Consider the following 22,234-nt stretch of genomic DNA (forward strand, 5'->3'; position numbering starts at 1 on the left):
GGTTTAGTACTTGCCCCATTGAAGTCAACAGGGTGCAAATTTTAAAAATAGGATAACACGGTGTAGGCAACACCGTTTTTTGTCGTTGTTCTCTGTATTGACAGCACTCCAAATGTACAAAAAAATGAGCTCAATGTTAAAATTGACCGGAGTTCTCATTTAAGGTGTTTCCCTTTGACCCCCTGGACTCTTGAACACAACACTTGATCAAAACTGGCCTTCTCTGACTGCCTCGTTTCCACAAATTGATTCTTCCAAACACTTTTAGAACAACTTTTCAGCAGTTCATTTACATCATCGCAAACTTTGGATTCTGGGTAATCCCTATTTGGGATTGAACCTGCAACCCTTGTGGTACCATCACAGTATTAACTATTAAGTTAGTCACAGTGGTGTCATATGAAGACTCTGAGAGCGTCACCTTCTGGCAGAAGTGTTGTGTGCTGATGGTGAACACATCCAGGCATCGTGAAGACTTCCTGAGCTCCTCCTGCAGGATGATCAGCTGCCGGGCCTGATCTTCACATCTCTCTTTCAGTCTCTGCATTATCAACTTCTCCCGCTCGGCATCCACGCCGTCTGAACGCCCGCCCAGACGGGCCACACATGACTTCTGACGCACTGGGAGATATGAAGAAATATGAAAAAATAAATAAATAAATAAATAAAAACTAGTTAGTACGAGAATGAGGTTCCTAATTTTGTTTTGGAGGTCTCCTGCATTAGGTTTACATGCATCCAACACCAAAAGAAAAAAAAAACCTTTAAAGGGATAGTTCACCCTATGAAAATTCTGCTATCATTTACTCACCCTCTGGTTGTTCAAAACCTGTATGAGTTTATTTACATTTTAACATACAGTTATTCAGACACCAGATATCATTTTTGATATTTTTTTACTAGTGGGTGCAGGACTTTATAGTTCATTTATGTAAGTGAGGATAGCAAAATAAAGTAAACTGTGACATATTTTACCCAAAAATTCTTCATACAGTGGACTCCCAGTAAAATTTATACAAATTTGGGACCAAAAATTATTCAGACACTTTGACCTGACCATGTTTTGCTTAAGTGTTTTTTCTTTAATTGCTAATGCAACCTTTTTACACCACAGACTGAAAAAAATAAGCATTGCTTGCTAGTTGGTTTACCTAAATTGGTATTATCTAATTGTGCACTTAAATTTAACAGATGACAGCTATTCAACCTAATTCATTTGTGAGACCAGTGAAATATCAACTGATTTGATAACTCTTGAGTTCTTGTCGTATTTTATTACCATTTTCTAAACTATAGCGAATAAACTGATAATGTGAGAAATATTGAAGGTGTCTGAATTAATTTTGGTTTGACTGTATATTTAAACAAAAATTAAATTGTAATTATATTCCACACTATTACTGTTTTCACTGTATCAATTGGTCAAACAATTGTTTTTACCAATCCCAAACAATGGATCATCCAATCATCCAAACTGACATTATGTATTGGTATGTTCCATTTATTGTGTATTTCAACAGAATTATTAAAAAACTGAGCAAAACGTAAAATGATCTTATTTTAAGACCTGTGATGTCAATTTTTCCTCCATTAGTCTGAAAGCATTAGTGAGGGAATTACTCGCCGGTTTCCTAATGGAAGTCTTTAGTCTTCACAGTGTTGCTATGACAACCACTAGTAGCTGGTTAATGAGGGATGTGAAATGACTGGGAGGGGCGAGCGGAAGAAATAGACCTCACACGGTCACAGGACACTCACCGGGGGACTGAGGCTTGGGACAGACCACTGCAAACCTCTTCGGGGACGACACAATGGGACGGCTGATTTCTCCATCCCTTTGAAACTCCTTTCTAGAGGCTGTAGTAGAAACAAAGAGCGCATTTATTATATGATACAGTAGCTTTACATAAGGATAAAGTAAGTGCTGAAAGTGTCCACTAGCTGGAGCCCTCAGCCCACTAATGTTTCTCTCATACTGTGACTGCAGTGATCAGCTGTGGTGCAATGCATACTTCAGCCACTAAAGGGCCCTTCAAGAATATTTATATGTGTATAAAAAAACATCTAAATCAACTCTGAATACTGGAGAACATGTTATATTATATATATTTGTAATATATTATTCAGCAAGAACACTGCTGAATTGATCAGAAGTGACAGTAAAAACATTTATAATGTTGCAAAAGATTTAATTTAATGCTTTTATTTTGAACTTCATCAAAAAATCCTGAAAAAAAGTAAGAAAATAAGCAACACAACTGTTTCGATATTGATAATAATAAATGTTTCTTGAGCATCAAATCATCATATTAGAATTATTTCATTCTGGAGTAATGATACTGAAAATTCAGCTTTGATCACAGGAATAAATTACATTTTTAAAATATATTCACATAGAATATTAGTAAATAGTAATAATATCTCACAATATTACTGGTCTTACTGTATTTTTGGTCAAATATATTCTTTATATATATATATATATATATATATATATATATATATATATATATATATATATATATAAAACAATAATTTACAATAAATAAAGTAGTTTACTTTAAAAGAGCTTATATACACATTTGATGAACTTTATCATTCAGCTTAACCCTCTAATAATGCTTTACACCTTTTGCACAAGCTTTAAAAAGCTTTCATAACTTAATATTTTTCAGCTAAAACCAAATTGTATCTGATCAATAACTTCTCATTAATAAATAAATGTAAACATTTTTAAAGTTTTGAATCTATGTTTTTACCATGCTAGTACTTAACTTACCCCCTTTTTATTAATAAAAAAACAAGGCAATTGAAAATGTTACTAGAACTACAGCAAAAACCATTGTGATGCAAGAAAATATTTATTTTTATCAATATTTCTGATACATTTTATTTGTATATATCATTAGATGGATTGAACATTTATGGGAATTTAAAAAAATTAATCAGTATAATTTCATGTATAAATGGTAATTATATCTCATACATTTTTTATTTAAAAGATCTAAAAAAAAAAAAAAAAGATGTGTATTTTGACAGTCTTAAAATGTTTCCAAAGTTTTATTTTCGTACTAAAAACTATGGATTTAAAAAAAGAAAAAAAGATAAACCCTCTTCTGGGAGGGTTTAATAGTGTATTTTTAAATAAAGCTCATCGCTATTATTGCTTCGTGAGATTTGTTCTCCATTAGAGCGAACGAATCTCCCTCTTTATAAGCCATGAACTGATTTTGTCCATAATTACTAGGTTTGCTCAGTTCTCTATAAGAGTGAGAATATTATTCTGTTATTATTATTCTAATGATGTCTTCAGCTATCGACAGGCTTCTACTTCAGTGACTCTTTAACACATAGAGGCAGATGGAAACAGCTTGTGACACACCTCTTCACACAGGGTCATGTGACTGCTGCGTGACACAACATGGGTCAGGTTACATTTGGTGGCAAAAGCATCAGACAAATGAATCTGTGATAACTATAACACATATCACTACGCTCAGGAGCTGGCTGTGGCGCGACTTACCCACGGGTGATGCGCGAGGGGGCGTGTGCAGAGAGCGGCGGCTGGGGGGCGGGGGGTTATGAGTCCTGCTTTCATCACTGCCGCTGTGTGGACCTGTGGAGAACCAAAGAAGAAGCTTTGAAGAAAATATCCTGTTGTTCTGCACTTACACTACCACTGAACATTTCTATACACTCTTAAAAAGGTTATTTATTGGCATTCATGGTTTCATGGAAATCCTTTAAAGACATATTTCACCCAAAAATGACATTGCTGTCATTAATTATTCACCCTCATGTCATTCCAAACCCGTGAGACCTTTGTTCATCTTCGGAACACAAACGAAGATATTTTTGATTAAATCTGAGTGGTTTCTGACCCTACATAGGCAGCAACGTCATTGCAACTTTCAAGGCCCAGAAAGGTAGTAAATACATTGTTAAAATAGTCCATGTGACTCCAGTGGCTCAACTGTAATGTTAATGACGTAAACCCCCAAAACATCATTCTCCTACGCTGTTGACGTAGTTTAAACATCACAGCGCTTCCTGGATATACATCAGAATGCCTTTGCATTTATATATATATATATATATATATATATAAAAGGAAACATCAAAAGTTTGGGATTGGAAAAATGCATGTCTCTTATGCTCAAGGCTGCATTACTTGATCAAAAAATACAGTAATATTATGAAAATAACTGATACCATAACTGTACCATAGTACCGCCACAAAACGTTTTTAGCCAGCAGTCTCTCAACAGCATCCATAATTCATCCAAGAATAAAGACTGCTATCTTTTCCTCACCCTCATATCTTTACTAACCAGAAAGTTCACGCTGTTCTTTCCCACTCAGTGAAGTCATATGAGTTCAGGACAACATGAAGTTGAGTAAAATATAACAGATTTGTTGAACTATCTCTTTAAACATTTTCCTAGGGCCCTGAGTTGCAAACTCATGCCGGTGTCCAGAGTTATGTGGCGTGTTCTGCTGACACCGCAGACGTGTTGTCTTCACCTTCCTCCTCTCAGATTTATAATGGATTTTTTAGCCAGGTCTCAAAAACGCTGACACATCCTCCTTCACACTCACACGCGCTACAACCTGAACAAGTCACCGCAAAGAGGCTGCAAGGATTAATGATTAATGCGACACTGTTCGAGATCAATAAAGTCGAGTGTTACGTTTTCAAGGGTTTAACTATTCATAATACAGTTGTTGTTGTGAATGCATGGTCTAATCGTAATGTTACTAACTCAAAAATGCAGCATTCATGGTGTATGCGATTCAACAGCCAACTATGTCCTTTTGACGCGTGCAAAACCTTGAGACCCTGTATTACAATTAACACATGAGCAACCCAGCTAACAAAAACATGTTCTAAGAACGTTTTGCTAACATTCTTATTACGTTATGAGAACGCTATCTGTAAAGGTTCTCTGAATGTTCAAAGCGTCCATTTTTTAATGTTTTAAAAATATTGGTTTCTTATGCAAAAGGAATAGATTATGGGAATTTTACTTAGAAAACATTCCAGTAACATTTATAACATTTGTTATGCGATCCTCAAACTAAACCGTTTCAGAAAAAAAATGTTGTTTCAGAAATAAATGGACCGATGTGTCGGCCAATAATCGTATCGGCTGATAAAAGCAATTATTTTCACTTTTGGCCATTGGTAGACTGCTGTTGATCAGGGCGAATTATATCATGTCAATGAAAAAGGGGGTGGACAAATGTGCCACACTGCAATACTGTGTGACGAAAATGTCTTGAGTTGAATGTAGGGAAAGTTAACGTGACAATAACGCATTTAACAGTTAAAAATATAGTGACGTTAAAGGGATAGTTCACCCAAAAATGAAAATTCTGTCATCATTTACTCACCCTCAAGTTCTTCCAAACCTGTATGAGTTTCTTTCTATTGAACACAAAATAAGCTATTTTGAAGAATGGTGGTAATTAGACAGTTGACACTTCCATAATATGCTGTCAACTGTTTGATTACCACCATTCTTCAAAATAGCTTATTTTGTGTTTCGCAGATTCACAGGTTTGGAACAACTTGAGGGTGAGTAAATGATGGCAGAATTTTTAATTTTGACTAGTTTTTTATTTTAATCCCTTTAAAGCAAGCTCTAAATTGTCTTTTCTTTCAATTTAATACAAGATACAGCGCGAAAAAATATGCATGAACATCAGAAGGTATGTTGAAAGATAAAGTACAACTAACCAAAATGTAACATAATCGCTCTATCTGTTTCAACCGCGGAAAGACGTCAATAAAAAAAGCTTGTGAACACTTTAATGTTGAATTTAACTTACCTCAGGTAAGTTATCCTATGTTCAATTCAATGTAAGTGTGTTACTTATACAGCTATAAAACACTTTCTTTGGAAAGAAGCTTGTTTATTGTTAATGATATGTATTTTGGAATAAATCTGTCATGAAGACCAGGGTTTATGAAAACTATGAGCTGTATGCAACCATTTCAGTTGAATGTAATTATTATATCTGAAAATAAATAGCAGTTAAATATAATAATTTGGGTTCTGTTGTTAATTTTAACCTTTAATATTATAGCAATGTACCCAGTGAGAGGGTTCCCTGTATAGTCTGCAGCATTAGTTGGAAGATTCTTTCTTTTAAAATCAAAATATGTGTATCGGCAGATATTCTTAATAATCATGATCGGCTGAGAAATTTAGTATCGGTGCATTCGTTTTTGTGGTAACATTTTGAGAACATTAAAAGACCAGACAATTTCGATCAAACATTTAATTAATGTTCCTGGAAGAACGTTTGTTCATAACTTTGAGAAAATCTTGCCAGAAGTTCTGGGAATACAATCTGAGTTCCAAGGATAAAAGCGAGAGAGAAAGTGTGTATAAAAAACACATGATGCTGATGCTAAAATGCTAAAGATATGCTGTCACAAGAATGATTGAGTCCATATCAGCAGGAGATGGAAGACGTCGGCTGGCAAATGGCATGAGGTGTTGTCAGAGAACACACGACAGCAGGACGTGTGCATTATTTATGATGAAGCATTAAAGGTTTCACTGTCTGACGCCTTACAAGTACATGTACAGTATATCTGATGCACATTTATTTATGTGACTTGAGACTGTCTTCTAGAATTTCTTCTAGATAAACTTTTAGAATTACAAAATTAATCGTGGCGAATTCATTTAACAAGAAAAAAACAACAGGAAGCTTTGCATTAATTATAGCAATGCTGAAAATATCTTATATGGGGTGAGGGGCCCTCAAATATTGTTTTGAACAAAGGGGGAATTCACCGCTGTCAAGATGGGCTGTTTAATAAACACGAACAACTTTAATCGGTGCTAAACAGAGTAAAATGGCTGTGATGCCAAAAATTCAACACCCACAATGCAGTTTTGAATACAAAAGTGCGGAAGTTCGATCTTACACACACAATTGGAGTACTTATTTGGATTACGTTTAGATTACGTTTAGATTACTTTTGACCTAACTCGTTTATCACATTGTTTTGAACAGGATAATATTGTACCATATATATATATATATATATATATATATATATATATATATATATATATATATATATATATGTATATATATATATATATATATATATATATATATATATATATATATACACACACACACTAGGGCTGTTTTCGACTAAGGATTTTCATAGTCGAATCTGATTCGTTAGATTTTGCCGTAGTCGACTGATAGTCGAACCTTTTTTTTTTTCTTTTTTTTTTTAGATAGCAGCTAGATTTTTCCCATTTCAAACAAAAGAGCTAAAAAACACATATATATCACACATATATCATAACATTTCATAAACATGAGGAGCAATATGAGAGAGAAATTTGGTGATGGTTGTTTAGGTACATTAAACCACGTAAAGCTTTTTCACGCCCATGAGAACCGCGTGGAGTCAACTCACAGCCGCTCCTGCCCTGCTGAAAATGTGAAGCAGAAACGCTTAATATCAGATAACGTCCATAATAATTGGACTCTGGGTTCAATTTTTTGACCATTTTCAGTGGTTATGAGGAGCAATATGAGAGGGAAATTTGGTAATCGTTGTTTAGGTACATTAAACAACGTAAAGCTTTTTAACGCACATGAGAACCGTGTGGAGTCAGCTTTTTAACGCACATGAGAACCGTGTGGAGTCAACTCACAGCCGCTCCGCAGCCCTGCTGAAAATGTGAATGCGTCTCTGTCCCCAGCACATTTCAAACCAAACTGACGCCCATGTATTCGACTATGAGGTTCATAGTCGAATCAGACCTCTCCGAATCGAATCATCGAATCCTCGACTATTAGAAGTCAGCCCTAACACACACACACACACACACATATGTGAAGGAACTGCAGAGGGTTGTGAGTTTAATGAAAAGCTAATAATTAAATAAATCATATACAATTTTTAATAAAAATAAAATAATTTAAAAATAACAAATAAAAATGTGTTTGAAAGACAAAAGCATACTGTAGCAATAAATGACTTACTGAATGATAATTCGAATAATAATTAAGGTGTTCATCAGGAGCTGATTCAATAAACAATGTTTCAATGTAGAGAAAACACTTTTTAAAAATGAAATGATTTCTGTAAATGCAGTGATCCAATGCTGTGTGTCTCAGATTTCAGTGAAAGTCACATGACTATGGCCGGTCTGTGTGAGCGATTACACAAAACTAGAGGACTTTCTGAATGTATACGTGATATGCTTTTTTTTACAAAGGGAAATTTAAAAGAGTAAAAAGAAGTAGTAGGGAAAATCAGTTGATTTACTGCCATTGTGAAAATAACATGTAATCATGCTATCAATAAAAAAGTAACTGAAGTCTGATTACGAGTATTTTAAAATGTAATATAATCTAAATACAAGTACATTTTTGGAATCTGATTACATAATCCAGATTACATGTAATCAGTTACTTCCCAACACTGTTTATTTGTCAGCAAAAGTTCACCGGATGATGCAAAATGCATAGTTTTTTTTGGTAGTTTGCATTGTTAAATTACACTGTAACAATAAAAAGCTGGGTGAAAACATGTGAACGTATCCTTGAACTACAAATCTAACTGATGTTAGAAAAAATGTCCACACCTGGAAAAATTATGGAAATTAAAACTTAAACATTTCTATAGTGAGTTTTCAGTAAAATATGGCATGGAATGGCCTTAATTAAAGTTAGAAATTTTAACAACAACATTAATAATAATCAAAAATTTAAAATAATAATTAAAATATTAATAAATCATTGACAACATGTTTTTATTCCCCCCAATCAGGCAAATGGACTCTTATGAATAATGTATGTGACATGAATAAATCACAAACAACACTTACATGGGTGCAGGTCTTGCTTTTCAGTGTCTCTTTTTAAAACAAAAGTAAAAAGGGGTACAAAATACCCCAGTAATGAAAACATTTTGTGCGGCAAATTCGTCCGTCAGTAAAGGAAACGCATCCAAGGTCCAGACTTGAGATGGCAAAGAACATCATCCGCTTTCAGAAAGTTAATCTGATTTTAAAACTCCACTGAGTCGCAAAAAAAACTCAGACTTACAGCAAATCCTGAAGATTACAAATTATGCTGCATTATGAAGACTTAACGGGAGGACTTAAAACCCTAAAAGTCATAGCAGCCTGACTCCTTTTTAACACACTTTCCCAGAGAGGAAACAAGAGTGAAAGTGGGGACACAGGCCTAGATGTGGACACTCGGCAGGGGTCGACAGCTGCCCATTATATTTTATATCCCGAGCACGGCATCGAACAAAAATGCCGCATGCACATACAAGTCTCCGGATTTAAATAACAAGCAGACGAGTCTTTGGGTTTTTAAGAGGAGACATAAAATTGGGAAGGGAAGGCGCCACTGTTGACCCCTCAGCTGTCCGAGCCGAGAGACAAATGTGTCCCCACTATAGCATCAGACATGTCAGGACGTCTGCTGATGTCATGACGGGATGCTAAACAAGGGTGTGGTTTCAAAACACACTGTACTTACAGTACAACTCTAAAACCCAGAGAGAGAGAGAGAGAGAGAGTGAGAGAGAGAGAGAGAGAGAGAGAGAGAGAGAGAGAGAGAGAGAGAGAGAGAGAGAGAGAGAGAGAGAGAGAGAGCGAGAGAGAGACAGAGAACACATACATGACTCAGCAGTTTAGAAACACTGTTTGCTAGACTCAGCATTTATCTGCAGTCTTCAGGGAATGACTGCAGTGAATACAGGCTATAAATGAATAAGAGGACACTCAAGCCTTTCAGTCGCCATGAAATCACAATTGATAATGTTTTTTATAGAGTTATTTATCCGTTTACATCTCTTTTTTTATTCATCCTCTTGCAGCTCATCTCTTCTCTGATGATGTGTTTACTGGCATGAGGGCGGGGCAACCTGTCACTCACATGAGATCCACCAATAGCAAATCCCAACTATCCAATCAATTCCCCATGGACAATATCAAGTCCCGCCCTACATTTGTTCTTGTTCCAAAAGCTGTTTCTCTCAAATATTCATCAAAATAGGAAAGAAAAGACTATCGCAACTTCTGTTTCATGCCGACTTTAAAGACAAGCCCTATAACATGTCCTGCCTCGACTTCCTGTTTGAAAAGGAAATACCAACGAGGCCTATAATACCTTGAAAAAACCTACTGCCCTGTAAAAATTATATGATCAATAAGTTATGACAACATATGTTTTTACATCACTTTAACTCATCAAAATGTTCTACAAGATTCAACTAGGTTTTTTTTAGGTCAGTTTAATGTAATTTAAGTTGAAATGACTTAGACATCCAAGTTGATTGTACTTAAAAATTTAAGGCAGCAACTTTTTTTATACACAGCGTGTATACATTAGCATTTGCTCAGCTGGTGCAGGAGTCAGTCAAGTCACATGCCTTGTGTTTTCTGTCAGATGCTAAGAATTAGAGCTAGCGATGTCCGATTCATAAAAGTAGCTGTCCGAGCCAGACTTTGAGTTGTATTTAGCCTCACTCTTAATGCGACACGCAACAATAGCGTCAAAACCGGTGACAGAAATGGCGGATGTTTTCATACATGCAGTATTCAAACGTCATGTCCAAAGATTTCGGCCGTTAGGAACATCACAATATATACCAGTCTCCTCCATCGCTGAGTTCTGCACAAGAGGGTAATGTTTCAGAAAAAACTGAAGCTTCCCCAGACACCGCCATTGATTAGAAGACCCTCACCTGCTGTTAGCATTTCACTGACTCCCATTCATTTTGGCGTCACTTTGACAGCGAATAACTTTACATCTGAGGTTTAAAGACTCCATTTGTCCATTATTTATTTCTAAAGAAACACGAAAATGTATAAAAGGCTCCATTACCTTGTATCTTACGTTATGGCCCCGTAGATGCAGTTTTTGTAAAAAAAGGCTAACGATTGCGTGATAACCACTCGACTCTCTGTCGCACAGTAGAGAAATTACCGTATGGACAGGAGGAGAAGCTCGCGGGCATTTGGGGGGACATGGAGGCAAAATGACAAAATTATTAATCAGAAAACTTAGCAAAAGTTTCTCCTGCTCACACTCACACTCTCCGTCTCTGCAAGTTTCGTAAGGGAATTATTCAGATTTCTCTTGGCACAGCTACTAGAAGACAGACGGGTTGCTCACGTCACATCTACGTCGTCAAGCTCAGTGTGAGTCTGCGCAGTACGCTCAGTCATCAGGAAGTGAGAGCTTCTGATTGACTGCACTTTTCTCCGTTGAATCCAATGGGGTCGCTGTGTCCATTTCTTTTACTGTCTATGGTTCTGCACCGCGACTCGACATGGCGCTTATTTGGAGCATGAGATGATGCATCTCCATTTTTCCTGCATCCATTTTGAAAGCCTCATCACATACTTGGGTACATCTATGTCATTAAGCAGCAACCCATGCAGATAGGTTGGTTATGTCTGGACACACAAATCTTCTTTGATCACTTGCAATTAACAGTGTGGACAGTCTGCCTGGACATAACCATAGAAACAAACAAAGCCACGTATCCACACAAAACATGAGCCAATGAGAGCTCTCACACAAAGCAAGACAACACGAAAGCAGGCGGCTGGTGGAAAAGATGAGCCGCTTGCCACACAGAACAAGACATGAAAGCAGTGGAAGATGATAGACACAAACCGCGAGCTACATAAAACACGACAACTCAAGAACGCATGGCCAATAAACACATTGACCAGGCACTCTAAAAAACACACAAGACAAGTGAATGAACACTCAACCTGTGCGCTCACAACCAGAGACAAATCATGGAGCATGAATGTCCAAACCCTGAAACCAAACTAGAAAGAAGTGCCGGGATCCAAACATCACGCTCTGAACATACAACGAATCATGCGGAGGAAGGAGCGTATCGCCCAAGCGAACTCACACAAACACAAGACAGGAGTGTCAGGGCTCTGTCACCAGACCAAGAATAAACCAGAACCCTAACAAATATGACAGGATCAAGTATTACAGACAGCTAACCTAATGGGAGAATCTATGTGAACATTTTTCAAGAAAAAAGACAATTGCTGCAAATTCTTCATCTTAGGACCTTTAAATAGAATTTTATGATAATCAACAATTTTTTAAATCAACTATCCTGATGTAGTCACTAGTCAATACCTTGCTTGTGGAGGGGAAAAAAATTACAAAATAAAAAATGTATATTATAATTGAATGCTCAAGTTATGATTTGAAAAATCTGGTAGTTTCCTGAAAAATGTGGAGAAAATGACTGGGAAATGGCGGCTTGCGTGACAATTAAGGATGCAGCACATGATGCTTTGAAGTTTGCAAGCTTATGCTCAAGGCATGAAACAACCTTCATCCACTATTTTTATATTAATGCAGATTTACCCAGAAGGAATCAGTTACTTGGGAAGAAGGAAGTAGACTTAGATATTTCATTTTTCATGATATATCTGAGTCACATTGTTCTGAAAGATAGACTGACAACATTAAAACATATTGACTCATCATATAGTGGTCAAATGTGTCATTTCTTTTTTTTAGATTTGAGAGGTCATGCGTGGATAAACAATTGTATTTCTATGTCTGTTTCTCTAGAGATCTTTTTGTCGACTGACACGTCTCTTTTGACCACTAGAACGTTTTTTTTTGTCCGACCCATGACTCTCATCTCACTCTCTCGCTCCTCATGCAATCCTCCTGTAAGAGCTCTTCTCATTTCTGTCACATAACACCCGAGAACATCGCTCTGGCACACTGTATGAATGAACAAAACCATTCAAATCTCATCTAAATTACTCGAGAATGAGGATGTTTGTTTACATGTGTAGTGAATCTGATCTAAATACATGATTACAATGCCGGTTCCAGGGGATTTAAACCTATAAAACTAATTCATTTATATTAAGAATATTGCAGTTGCCATTATCTTAACTGATAACTGCCAAAAGATTAAATATAAATTTTATTTTAAGGTGTCATAGTTGCATACTATAGTAATAACAGTAAATGCTGCATAATAACCAGTAACTGACCCTAAGCCAAATCCAAACCATAACCTTATAGTAAGTACATGTAGTTAATTAATATTACGCAGTGCTTATTTGTGTAATTACACAATACCAGCATCACCCTTAAATGAAGTGTAAGCAAAATAACTAATGATAGCATTTCTACGAGGAGCCGAGTTTGTGCAAAGACGTCAGACAGAGGCAGATTTCTGCAGTGGTGCTCTGTCTCACTTCTCTTCCTCACAACAATAAAACACTGATTATATTCCCTTCACATTCCTCAGCCACCACAGCACACAAAACAATATCAAAGGTAAACACAATTATAAAACAACACGCACTGTTCTCTATATTTCTCCAACGCACTGGAAATGCGCTGAGCACTCCAAGTAATAGAAAGACCTTTATCACATTTTCACATTCAATACTGTATGGTAAAATTACATTTGAGGGTCTTCAATCATAGATCATATTTCAGAATGACTAGACTTCCATGCTAAGTAAATTCCAGTTTAAACTGCCCCTATTATGCTACTTTAAATGCTCTTAATTTTGTTTTGGAGTCTCCTATAATAGATTTACATGCATCCAAGGTCAAAAACACTCATTTTCTCATCACCTCTTTTCTCACAGTGTCTGAAACTGTTCGATAAAGATTCAGTCTCTCTAAACTACTCTGTTCCGAGAGCCTACTCTTCTCTGATTGGTCAGATGACCCAGTCTGTTCTGATTGGTCTACTCTGCTCTAAATGGTCAGATGACTCAGTTTGTTGTGATTGGTCTACTCTGCTCTGATTGGTCAGATGACCCAGTCTGTTCTGATTGGTCTACTCTGCTCTAAATGGTCAGATGACTCAGTTTGTTGTGATTGGTCTACTCTACTCTGATTGGTCAGGTGGCCCAGTCTGTTCTGATTGGTCTACTCTGCTCTGATTGGTCAGATGACCCAGTCTGTTGTGATTGGTCTACTCAGCTCTGATTGGTCAGATGACCCAGTCTGTTGTGATTGGTCTACTCTGCTCTGATTGGTCAGATGACCCAGTCTGTTCTGATTGGTCTACTCTGCTCTAAATGGTCAGATGACCCAGTCTGCTGTGATTGGTCTACTCTTCTCTGATTGGTCAGATGACCCAGTCTGTTGTGATTGGTCTACTCTGCTCTGATTGGTCAGATGACCCAGTCTGTTGTGATTGGTCTACTCTGCTCTGATTGGTCAGATGACCCAGTCTGTTCTGATTGGTCTACTCTGCTCTAAATGGTCAGATGACCCAGTCTGCTGTGATTGGTCTACTCTTCTCTGATTGGTCAGATGACCCAGTCTGTTGTGATTGGTCTACTCTGCTCAGATTGGTCAGATGACTCAGTCTGTTCTGATTGGTCTACTCTGCTCTGATTGGTCAGATGACCCAGTCTGCTGTGATTGGTCTACTCAGCTCTGATTGGTCAGATGACCCAGTCTGTTGTGATTGGTCTACTCAGCTCTGATTGGTCAGATGACTCAGTTTGTTGTGATTGGTCTACTCTGCTCTGATTGGTCAGATGACCCAGTCTGTTGTGATTGGTCTACTCTGCTCTGATTGGTCATTCTGCTGTGATTGGTCTACTCTGCTCTGATTGGTCAGATGACTCAGTTTGTAGTGATTGGTCTACTCTGCTCTGATTGGTCAGATGACTCAGTTTGTTGTGATTGGTCTACTCTGCTCTGATTGGTCAGATGACCCAGTCTGTTGTGATTGGTCTACTCTGCTCTGATTGGTCAGATGACCCAGTCTGCTGTGATTGGTCTACTCAGCTCTGATTGGTCAGATGACCCAGTCTGTTGTGATTGGTCTACTCTGCTCTAAATGGTCAGATGACTCAGTTTGTTGTGATTGGTCTACTCTGCTCTGATTGGTCAGATGACCCAGTTTGTTGTGATTGGTCTACTCTGCTCTGATTGGTCAGATGACCCAGTCTGTTGTGATTGGTCTACTCTGCTCTGATTGGTCAGTCTGCTGTGATTGGTCTACTCTGCTCTGATTGGTCAGATGACCCAGTCTGTTGTGATTGGTCTACTCTGCTCTGATTGGTCAGTCTGCTGTGATTGGTCTACTCTGCTCTGATTGGTCAGATGACTCAGTTTGTAGTGATTGGTCTACTCTGCTCTGATTGGTCAGATGACCCAGTCTGTTGTGATTGGTCTACTCTTCTCTGATTGGTCAGATGACCCAGTCTGTTGTGATTGGTCTACTCTGCTCTGATTGGTCAGATGACCCAGTCTGTTGTGATTGGTCTACTCTGCTCTGATTGGTCAGATGACCCAGTCTGCTGTGATTGGTCTACTCAGCTCTGATTGGTCAGATGACCCAGTCTGTTGTTATTGGTCTACTCTGCTCTGATTGGTCAGATGACCCAGTCTGCTGTGATTGGTCTACTCAGCTCTGATTGGTCAGATGACCCAGTCTGTTGTGATTGGTCTACTCTGCTCTAAATGGTCAGATGACTCAGTTTGTTGTGATTGGTCTACTCTGCTCTGATTGGTCAGATGACCCAGTTTGTTGTGATTGGTCTACTCAGCTCTGATTGGTCAGATGACCCAGTCTGTTGTGATTGGTCTACTCTGCTCTGATTGGTCAGATGACCCAGTCTGTTGTGATTGGTCTACTCTGCTCTGATTGGTCAGATGACTCAGTCTGTTCTGATTGGTCTACTCTGCTCTGATTGGTCAGATGACTCTGTCTGTTGTGATTGGTCTACTCTACTCTGATTGGTCAGATGGCCCAGTCTGTCGTGATTGGTCGACTGCTTACATTGTGTCGAAACCAAACTGCCCTTTACCATATCTGAATTTCAGCTCCAGATCTTTCTCAGCACTTGTACACACAGTGATACGAACAGTAACGATGGTGTCAGTTTTACCATATCAATTAGAACCTGAGTCCTCATCCTTTTGATGTGCTGAAAAGTGGATTTGCTTTCGCAGCGCATAAAACAGTGCCTTCTCAACATGTGTACAACACAAACCAAACTCTTCCAGGCCTCAGCTACAACTACAGTGTTTGAGGGTCAAAGTAGACATTCTTCACGGGCAGCCAATGAAGATCATAGGCTGGCATTATGCAAATTTTTTACAATCCTAGGTAGGTTTGAGCAGAAATTAAGACTGAAATTACTGACGACCAGTGTTTGGAATAACGCCATTTAAAAGAACGGCGTTAGGTAACGACTTTTTTTTTTCAGTAACGGGGTAATCTAACTAATTACTTTTCCCGTCGTTACAACGCCATTAACATTACTGGACGTTAAATGCGGTGCGTTACTATGCATTGATTGAATAAACTCTATTAGACATTCTCTGATAAACTGTGTAATCCGAACGCACCCCTGGCTCGCACTCGCACAGCTAGTGAGGAGGTGGGTTAATAACGAGGTAAGCGATTATGATTGGCTAAGGCAGAGTCATGTGTTTCATGGTAGCCAATCAGAGCCAGTGTTTTTACACACATGCCAGCACACGCGCCACACACACACAAGCTAAACAGAGATGTGATGAAGCAGCAGAGATGGCGAGTCAGGAGATGAAAAGTTGGCATTTTCAAGGTGAAGATATACTATTTCAAATTCATTGAGGTCAAAGGCAAGAACTTGGGGTGGAACGGTACATTCGTATTGAACCGAAACGGTACGGGCGTCACGGTTCGGTGCATAGCCTACATTTACACGGAGAATACACGGTATAAAAACAAATAAAACTTGCATGCAAATTAATTAATGTAATGCGGAACTACTGTTAGATACGCAAGTTCTGGAGCAGGCTGCAATGTAAAGATTGGAATGCTGGAATGTGTTGTTTGTGTGTGAGAGAGAGGGAGAGAGGCGCGGGCACGATCGAAAAGTCGCAAAGTGTTTACATTTGTGTGCGTGCGTGCGTGCGTGTGTGTGTGAGGTGCGGACGCGATCGAACAGTGAAAACATAAAAACATACTCAGTAATTGTGTTTATACAGGACATTCAAACTGCAAAGTGTTTCCAAATTCTTTGACATATAGCAACTTTTTTTTTTTTACAGTAACGCAAATAGTTACTTTCCCTGGTAACGAGTTACTTTTATTATAGAGTAATTCAGTTACTAACTCAGTTACTTTTTGGAACAAGTAGTGATATAACTAATTACTTTTTTAAAGTAACGTTCCCAACACTGCTGACGACTCACTTCAGATTTAAAATGGGTTCTTTCTTTTGAGAGACAATAACTCCATTTGTTGAGCACTTTGATCTTTAAAACTTTGCAGACCATTTGCATTAACAAACAGCTATATTGCACACTACATGAAAGGTATTACATGAAAGAGGATAGGGGCACTTTAAAAGACTGAAAAACACTGCTCTATACATTAAGCTGAGATGCATCATCTTGCATACAGTGCAACAAGCAGGTTGTTGAAGCCATTGATTGTACTTTGTATCTGCGAGTAAGAAGGCTTATGACAGGAAGAGTTGGATAATCCACAAGGCCTATACTAATCCTAACACAATACCAGTACTAGAGCATGTGGTCTAAGAATTGGCTGCTGTAGCATTTCCTTACACTTGAGAATTTAGACTGACACTCTTAACAATCACCACTACAAGACACCATTAACAAGAGCTTGAAGGTATACCTCTACCTCTACATAAACAAACACAACTAGCAACAGCTAAGAAACCTGTTAAAACAGTCAGACATATGCATACGCCAGAATGGGAAGTGTGTAAACAGCAGGTTTATGACAAGAAGAGATGTAAAACTCACGGCTGGATCGGCAGGGGTCGCTGTGTGTGCTGTCATTTGATTGGTTGCTGGACACAGAAGACACGCTAGCACTGCGGACGAAGCCAAAGGCGGCCAGTCGAGCAGGAGGAAGATGGGAGAAGCCGGGAGGACGCAGTCCAGATTGACCCGGTTTGGGGAGCATAAATTTGGGGGCCACACCCAACGCTAGTCTTTTCTGATCCACTGTAAAGCAGTTGACAAACATTAGTTCCTCTAGATTTGTTCCTTCAAACAAATATCACTAGGTCATTAATATATAACTTGGCTCGGTATCCCTGTCTACAATCTATAATAATAAAATGAAAACAATCTTGACCTAATTTGTTTAAATCCTGATTTTAATGCGATTAAATAAATACCAGTGAAGGAGGAAAGATTGTATACAAATGTCACTAGTCCTTACAATTTCTTACACAAAAGACTTGGAATATACTTTTTTGATAATTTTTTTGACTTTCTGGCACTTAACAAGGTGAATCTTTGCAGCAGCTTGGCCATTCTGCAAAACATCTTTTTTTTTAGTTGGACAGAGAAAATATAAAAATTAACTACAAGTAAGTAAATGATGGCAGACTAGGTAAAATATATAGGTAAATGCATAAATGTAATTTAGAGAGGTATAGGCTTTCTACTGCTTTAGAAAACACCTCTAAAGATCTCCATGTTTACTGAGAATTAATAAAAGACCTGTTGTTATGGATTGATGAATGAAGTTTTTATGGGAACAGCTCAACAATAATATAACCAATAAAAAAGTACCGTTTTTAATGGTGACACAATTTTTATTTGACAAATCCGATGATTTTAGTAATCATTTTTACTTTCAGAATGGCTGATTTATTAATTTCCTTGATTTCCAGGACACTGTTTTATATTCAGCTGACTGGCAAAAATCCAGTTCCTTGATTTGCTTTCAGAAGACTAAGGAGAAACTAAATTTAAGATCCCGTTTAAAAGAGCCAACTACTGTATAAAAGTGAGATATTTAAATTCCGAAAGGTTTTCCCAAAGTCACAGTTTTCAATCTCCAAAGAGATATTTGAAGATATAACAAAAATAAGTCAAGGTATCTCAGCAGTTCTTGCTGTCATGAATTTTACATTTCAAAGAGAAATGATAAGGCCTATAATAATCAATGACTGCACTTCACAACCTCAGCTGATGGAATTTTTGTTTGTGGGCATTGTGATAAGAAACAAGTCTGATTCTGTGTACTGGCAGCATAGAACTGTGAAGTTAGTCATTTATATTCCTGTCTAGCTTTATGAGCTATATTTTAAGCAAATGTCTAATACAAATCAATACTGTTTATCACATTCTGAACAATGTCAGTTGACAACTAGGGACATGACTTTGAGGGTTTTAGTGCCTACTGACCTATGGGTTCTTGGTGACTACTTGAGGCATGAACAGCTGGAGCGGTATAACTGAGGGGTGATGCCGATCTTTGACCTGGTAATACAGTCCTGTTCTTAGTAGCAGGCTGTCTGGTGACGGCTCCAAGACCAAGCTGAGGCCTTAAGGCTCTGGGAAAGCGGAAAGCGGAAGTAGCGGCATCATGGGTATTTAGCTGAACCGCTCTACCAACCTGGAACAGTAAGAAGTATATTTTGATGTCTTTGTTATCACAAACTTAAGAAAGCAGTTGAAAGTATCAATTAATTATGTTTACTGCTCATGCTTTCACAAGCACAACGCATTTATCTAGAGTTTAGTAATGCTGTTAGCATCTAAAGCCTTGATCAGACTCAGTCCAAACCGATTTTTGTGCATATCCAATTGGAATCCAGTAATATTTAGCAAGTGTGAACAGCAAAAAAACGTTGCAGCATAAACAAGGTTTTGATGTTGCAAAGTGCCAATCGAGCAGAAAATTACAATATAATGGAGACATGTTGAGATTTGATACCGGCTGAGACGACAGCACAGAATAAAGCCACACATACCAGCCTCCTAGGTTTGTCATGTGTAGCTTATTATGTAAATAAGACAACATTTGTATTGCCTACTAATGCAACGCCATTGCAATAGAAACCAAAGTAGATATTCCGGAAAACGAGGGAGCGGCACGGGACACACAAATCAGATCCGAACAGTTGCGATACTCTGTGTGGACAGTCAATAATTTAGATCAGATTCCAATCAGATACAGAAATAATCAGATTTGGACTGACAATGTGAACCATAGACTGAGAAGTCCCACCTCATGCAAGTATTGATCTGGCAGCTCTCCATGGAAACTCTCCGATTTGCCCACCAGTTTATGGGGGACAGTGTGGCTAGGTGGCCTGATCCCAGACGGCATCAGTCCTGGAGGGGAGTAGTACCCTGACCTCTGTACCTCCTGGCGATACTTGTCATAAACGATATTAGAGGAGCTGAGCACTGGCAAACCTCTGAACCCCTCGGATTTGGGCTCTTTTGAGGTTGGTGAGCTACTGTATGGTGTAAGTCTCGGCGGTAGTGTCGATACTTCATAGGGACCTTCAGACATTGGTTTCGCTTGAGGGCTCTTGCGGACATAGGTTATGATTTTTGGCCGAACAATTTTGGGCTTCAGAGGTGGAGAAGACTTAGAATCAGACTCTGCTCTAGTGGGTTGTTGAGGAACGACCGGTTTTTGGAGACTGCAACTACTACTGAGAAGGCTTTTACTTGGTTGCCTCAAACCAGTATTTGCCCTCTGTAAGGTTTCACTCCGCTCTTGACTCGCTTCTCTTGTGCTAGTATATTTGGCTGGTGACGAAGGTGGCTGTTTCCGAGGTGAACAGGTGGTTTTCGGGGATGGAGGAGTCTTAGAGTGAGATGGGCTGCCCCAAGGTTTTCGCCTTTCCAAACTCGATGAACTAGATCTTCGGGTCTTTTCAAAAGATGGTTGCTTCTTGTACGGTTGGGGTTCAGAGCAATCAGAGTGGACGGGTGCACCCTTTGAGGTTAGTTTCGAGGTTTTAAAAGCAATTTCAGGAGATTCCTCATTCTGATTTTTGAGTTTATTCTTTATATCACCAGTGGAATCATGGGAGGACCTTCTGTTTTGTGAAGTAGACTGAATATTGTCTGAGACAAGAGGTTGGCAAGATTTCTTCTCAGTCAATACTGTTTTCAAATTTAGAGCCTTTTCGTCTTTTGCATGGTACCCCTTTACATGACCTCCAGATTCTCTGAGATCGTCCTGATTGGCACTTCCTGATTCATTATGGACCTTTGTGATCCTTGCAATGCTACATTCACTCGTGCCATTTGTCAGCTGCCCTGAGCTCTCAGATTTTACAAAGTCTGTAGCTAGTTGGTTTTCTTGTGCTTCTAAATGAGGTTCTTCAGGCAAGGCGGTAGAGTTAAGATTAAGATTGACACTGCCGATGTGCGTTGTACTTTTTCCTGCTTGATGATGCATGCCCTCAGTATGTAGGGAGCTCCGGGTTTTATCTGAAATTGTCAAACAGTACTGTGAGGCAAGGGAAAGGTCCTCAGAGAGAGTTCGGTATGGCTCTGAGGGAGCATGCCACGAATCAGAGCTGTGGGTTCGACCGGCGTTATCCAGAGCACTAGCAAGACTTCCTCCAAGACTAGACATTGTGGAGAGGCAAGAAACAAAAACATCATTTTCAGAGCTAAAGTCAGTCCTGGCTATGATGGTCACCATTTCTTTGCTAGAGGACTGAGGACAAACAGTAGACTCTTGCTCTTTTGAAGTAAACTGGGAAAACCTTTTGCTATCCTTCAGAAATTTTGCTTCGGTCTTTGTCATATCGGTGGATAGAACCCCTTTCATGTAACCTTTAGGAACATTGTTCTTTTCCTCATCCTCTATTTCCTGACTTTCCAGCATCTCAAACTCAGCCAGCTCCGGGTCATCACACGGGGAATCTGTGGCCTGAATAGTCATCTTCACCTGTTTCTCAGTGTGAGATACCACAGAGGACAAGGCATCAATTGGCTCCAGAGTTGTTTCTCCATCTCCCTTTTGGATTTCATTAGCATTGGCATCTCCATCCAGCGAATCCTCAGCATCCCTGTTGTTGTTGTTGTTCCTGATTTCCTTACAGCCATCTTCACTGCTGGTCCCGAAGGGTCTGTTGTGTTCATCATTCACACTCATGTTTCCTGAAGGCTCATGTGTTCTCAAGCTTTCAAGTAGAGTCTTGTTGATCCTCCCTTGAGGTCTGGAGCTCTCTCCGCTTTCAAACTTAAAGCTAAAGTAAGTATTGGCATCTTTCACACTGTTGTTTGAGATACTAGTTTTGAGTAGATGACATCACGGCTTGTCTTCAACCTGTCAAGAGGGGTAAATAACAGATTTATAAATGTCTTGACATAAAACTTGCAACGGAACTACAAATAAGAAATAATAATAAAAAAAAAATCTGTATGCTGATGTTCAATATCATTTCTTTTTTAACTATTTCCCTGC

At 38.6% G+C, this 22,234-nt stretch overlaps 1 protein-coding gene across 1 annotated transcript in view; it reads right to left on the reverse strand.

The window, feature by feature from the left end:
* mtus2b (microtubule associated tumor suppressor candidate 2b) overlaps positions 1 to 21,922 on the reverse strand; it is a gene marked incomplete at both ends in the record, with an annotated part of 42,934 nt that extends 21,012 nt beyond the window's left edge. The window contains 6 exons of the mRNA XM_081370903.1: positions 422 to 621; positions 1,759 to 1,857; positions 3,524 to 3,616; positions 17,803 to 18,048; positions 19,201 to 19,411; positions 20,027 to 21,922. Coding sequence (XP_081227029.1) covers positions 422 to 621; positions 1,759 to 1,857; positions 3,524 to 3,616; positions 17,803 to 18,048; positions 19,201 to 19,411; positions 20,027 to 21,922 — 2,745 coding nt within the window. The remainder of the gene's footprint in view (positions 1 to 421; positions 622 to 1,758; positions 1,858 to 3,523; positions 3,617 to 17,802; positions 18,049 to 19,200; positions 19,412 to 20,026) is intronic.
* Positions 21,923 to 22,234: the final 312 nt, after the last annotated feature.

This window comes from Scardinius erythrophthalmus (genome assembly GCF_964197995.2).
Source record: "Scardinius erythrophthalmus genome assembly, chromosome: 7".
Classification (NCBI taxonomy): domain Eukaryota; kingdom Metazoa; phylum Chordata; class Actinopteri; order Cypriniformes; family Leuciscidae; genus Scardinius; species Scardinius erythrophthalmus.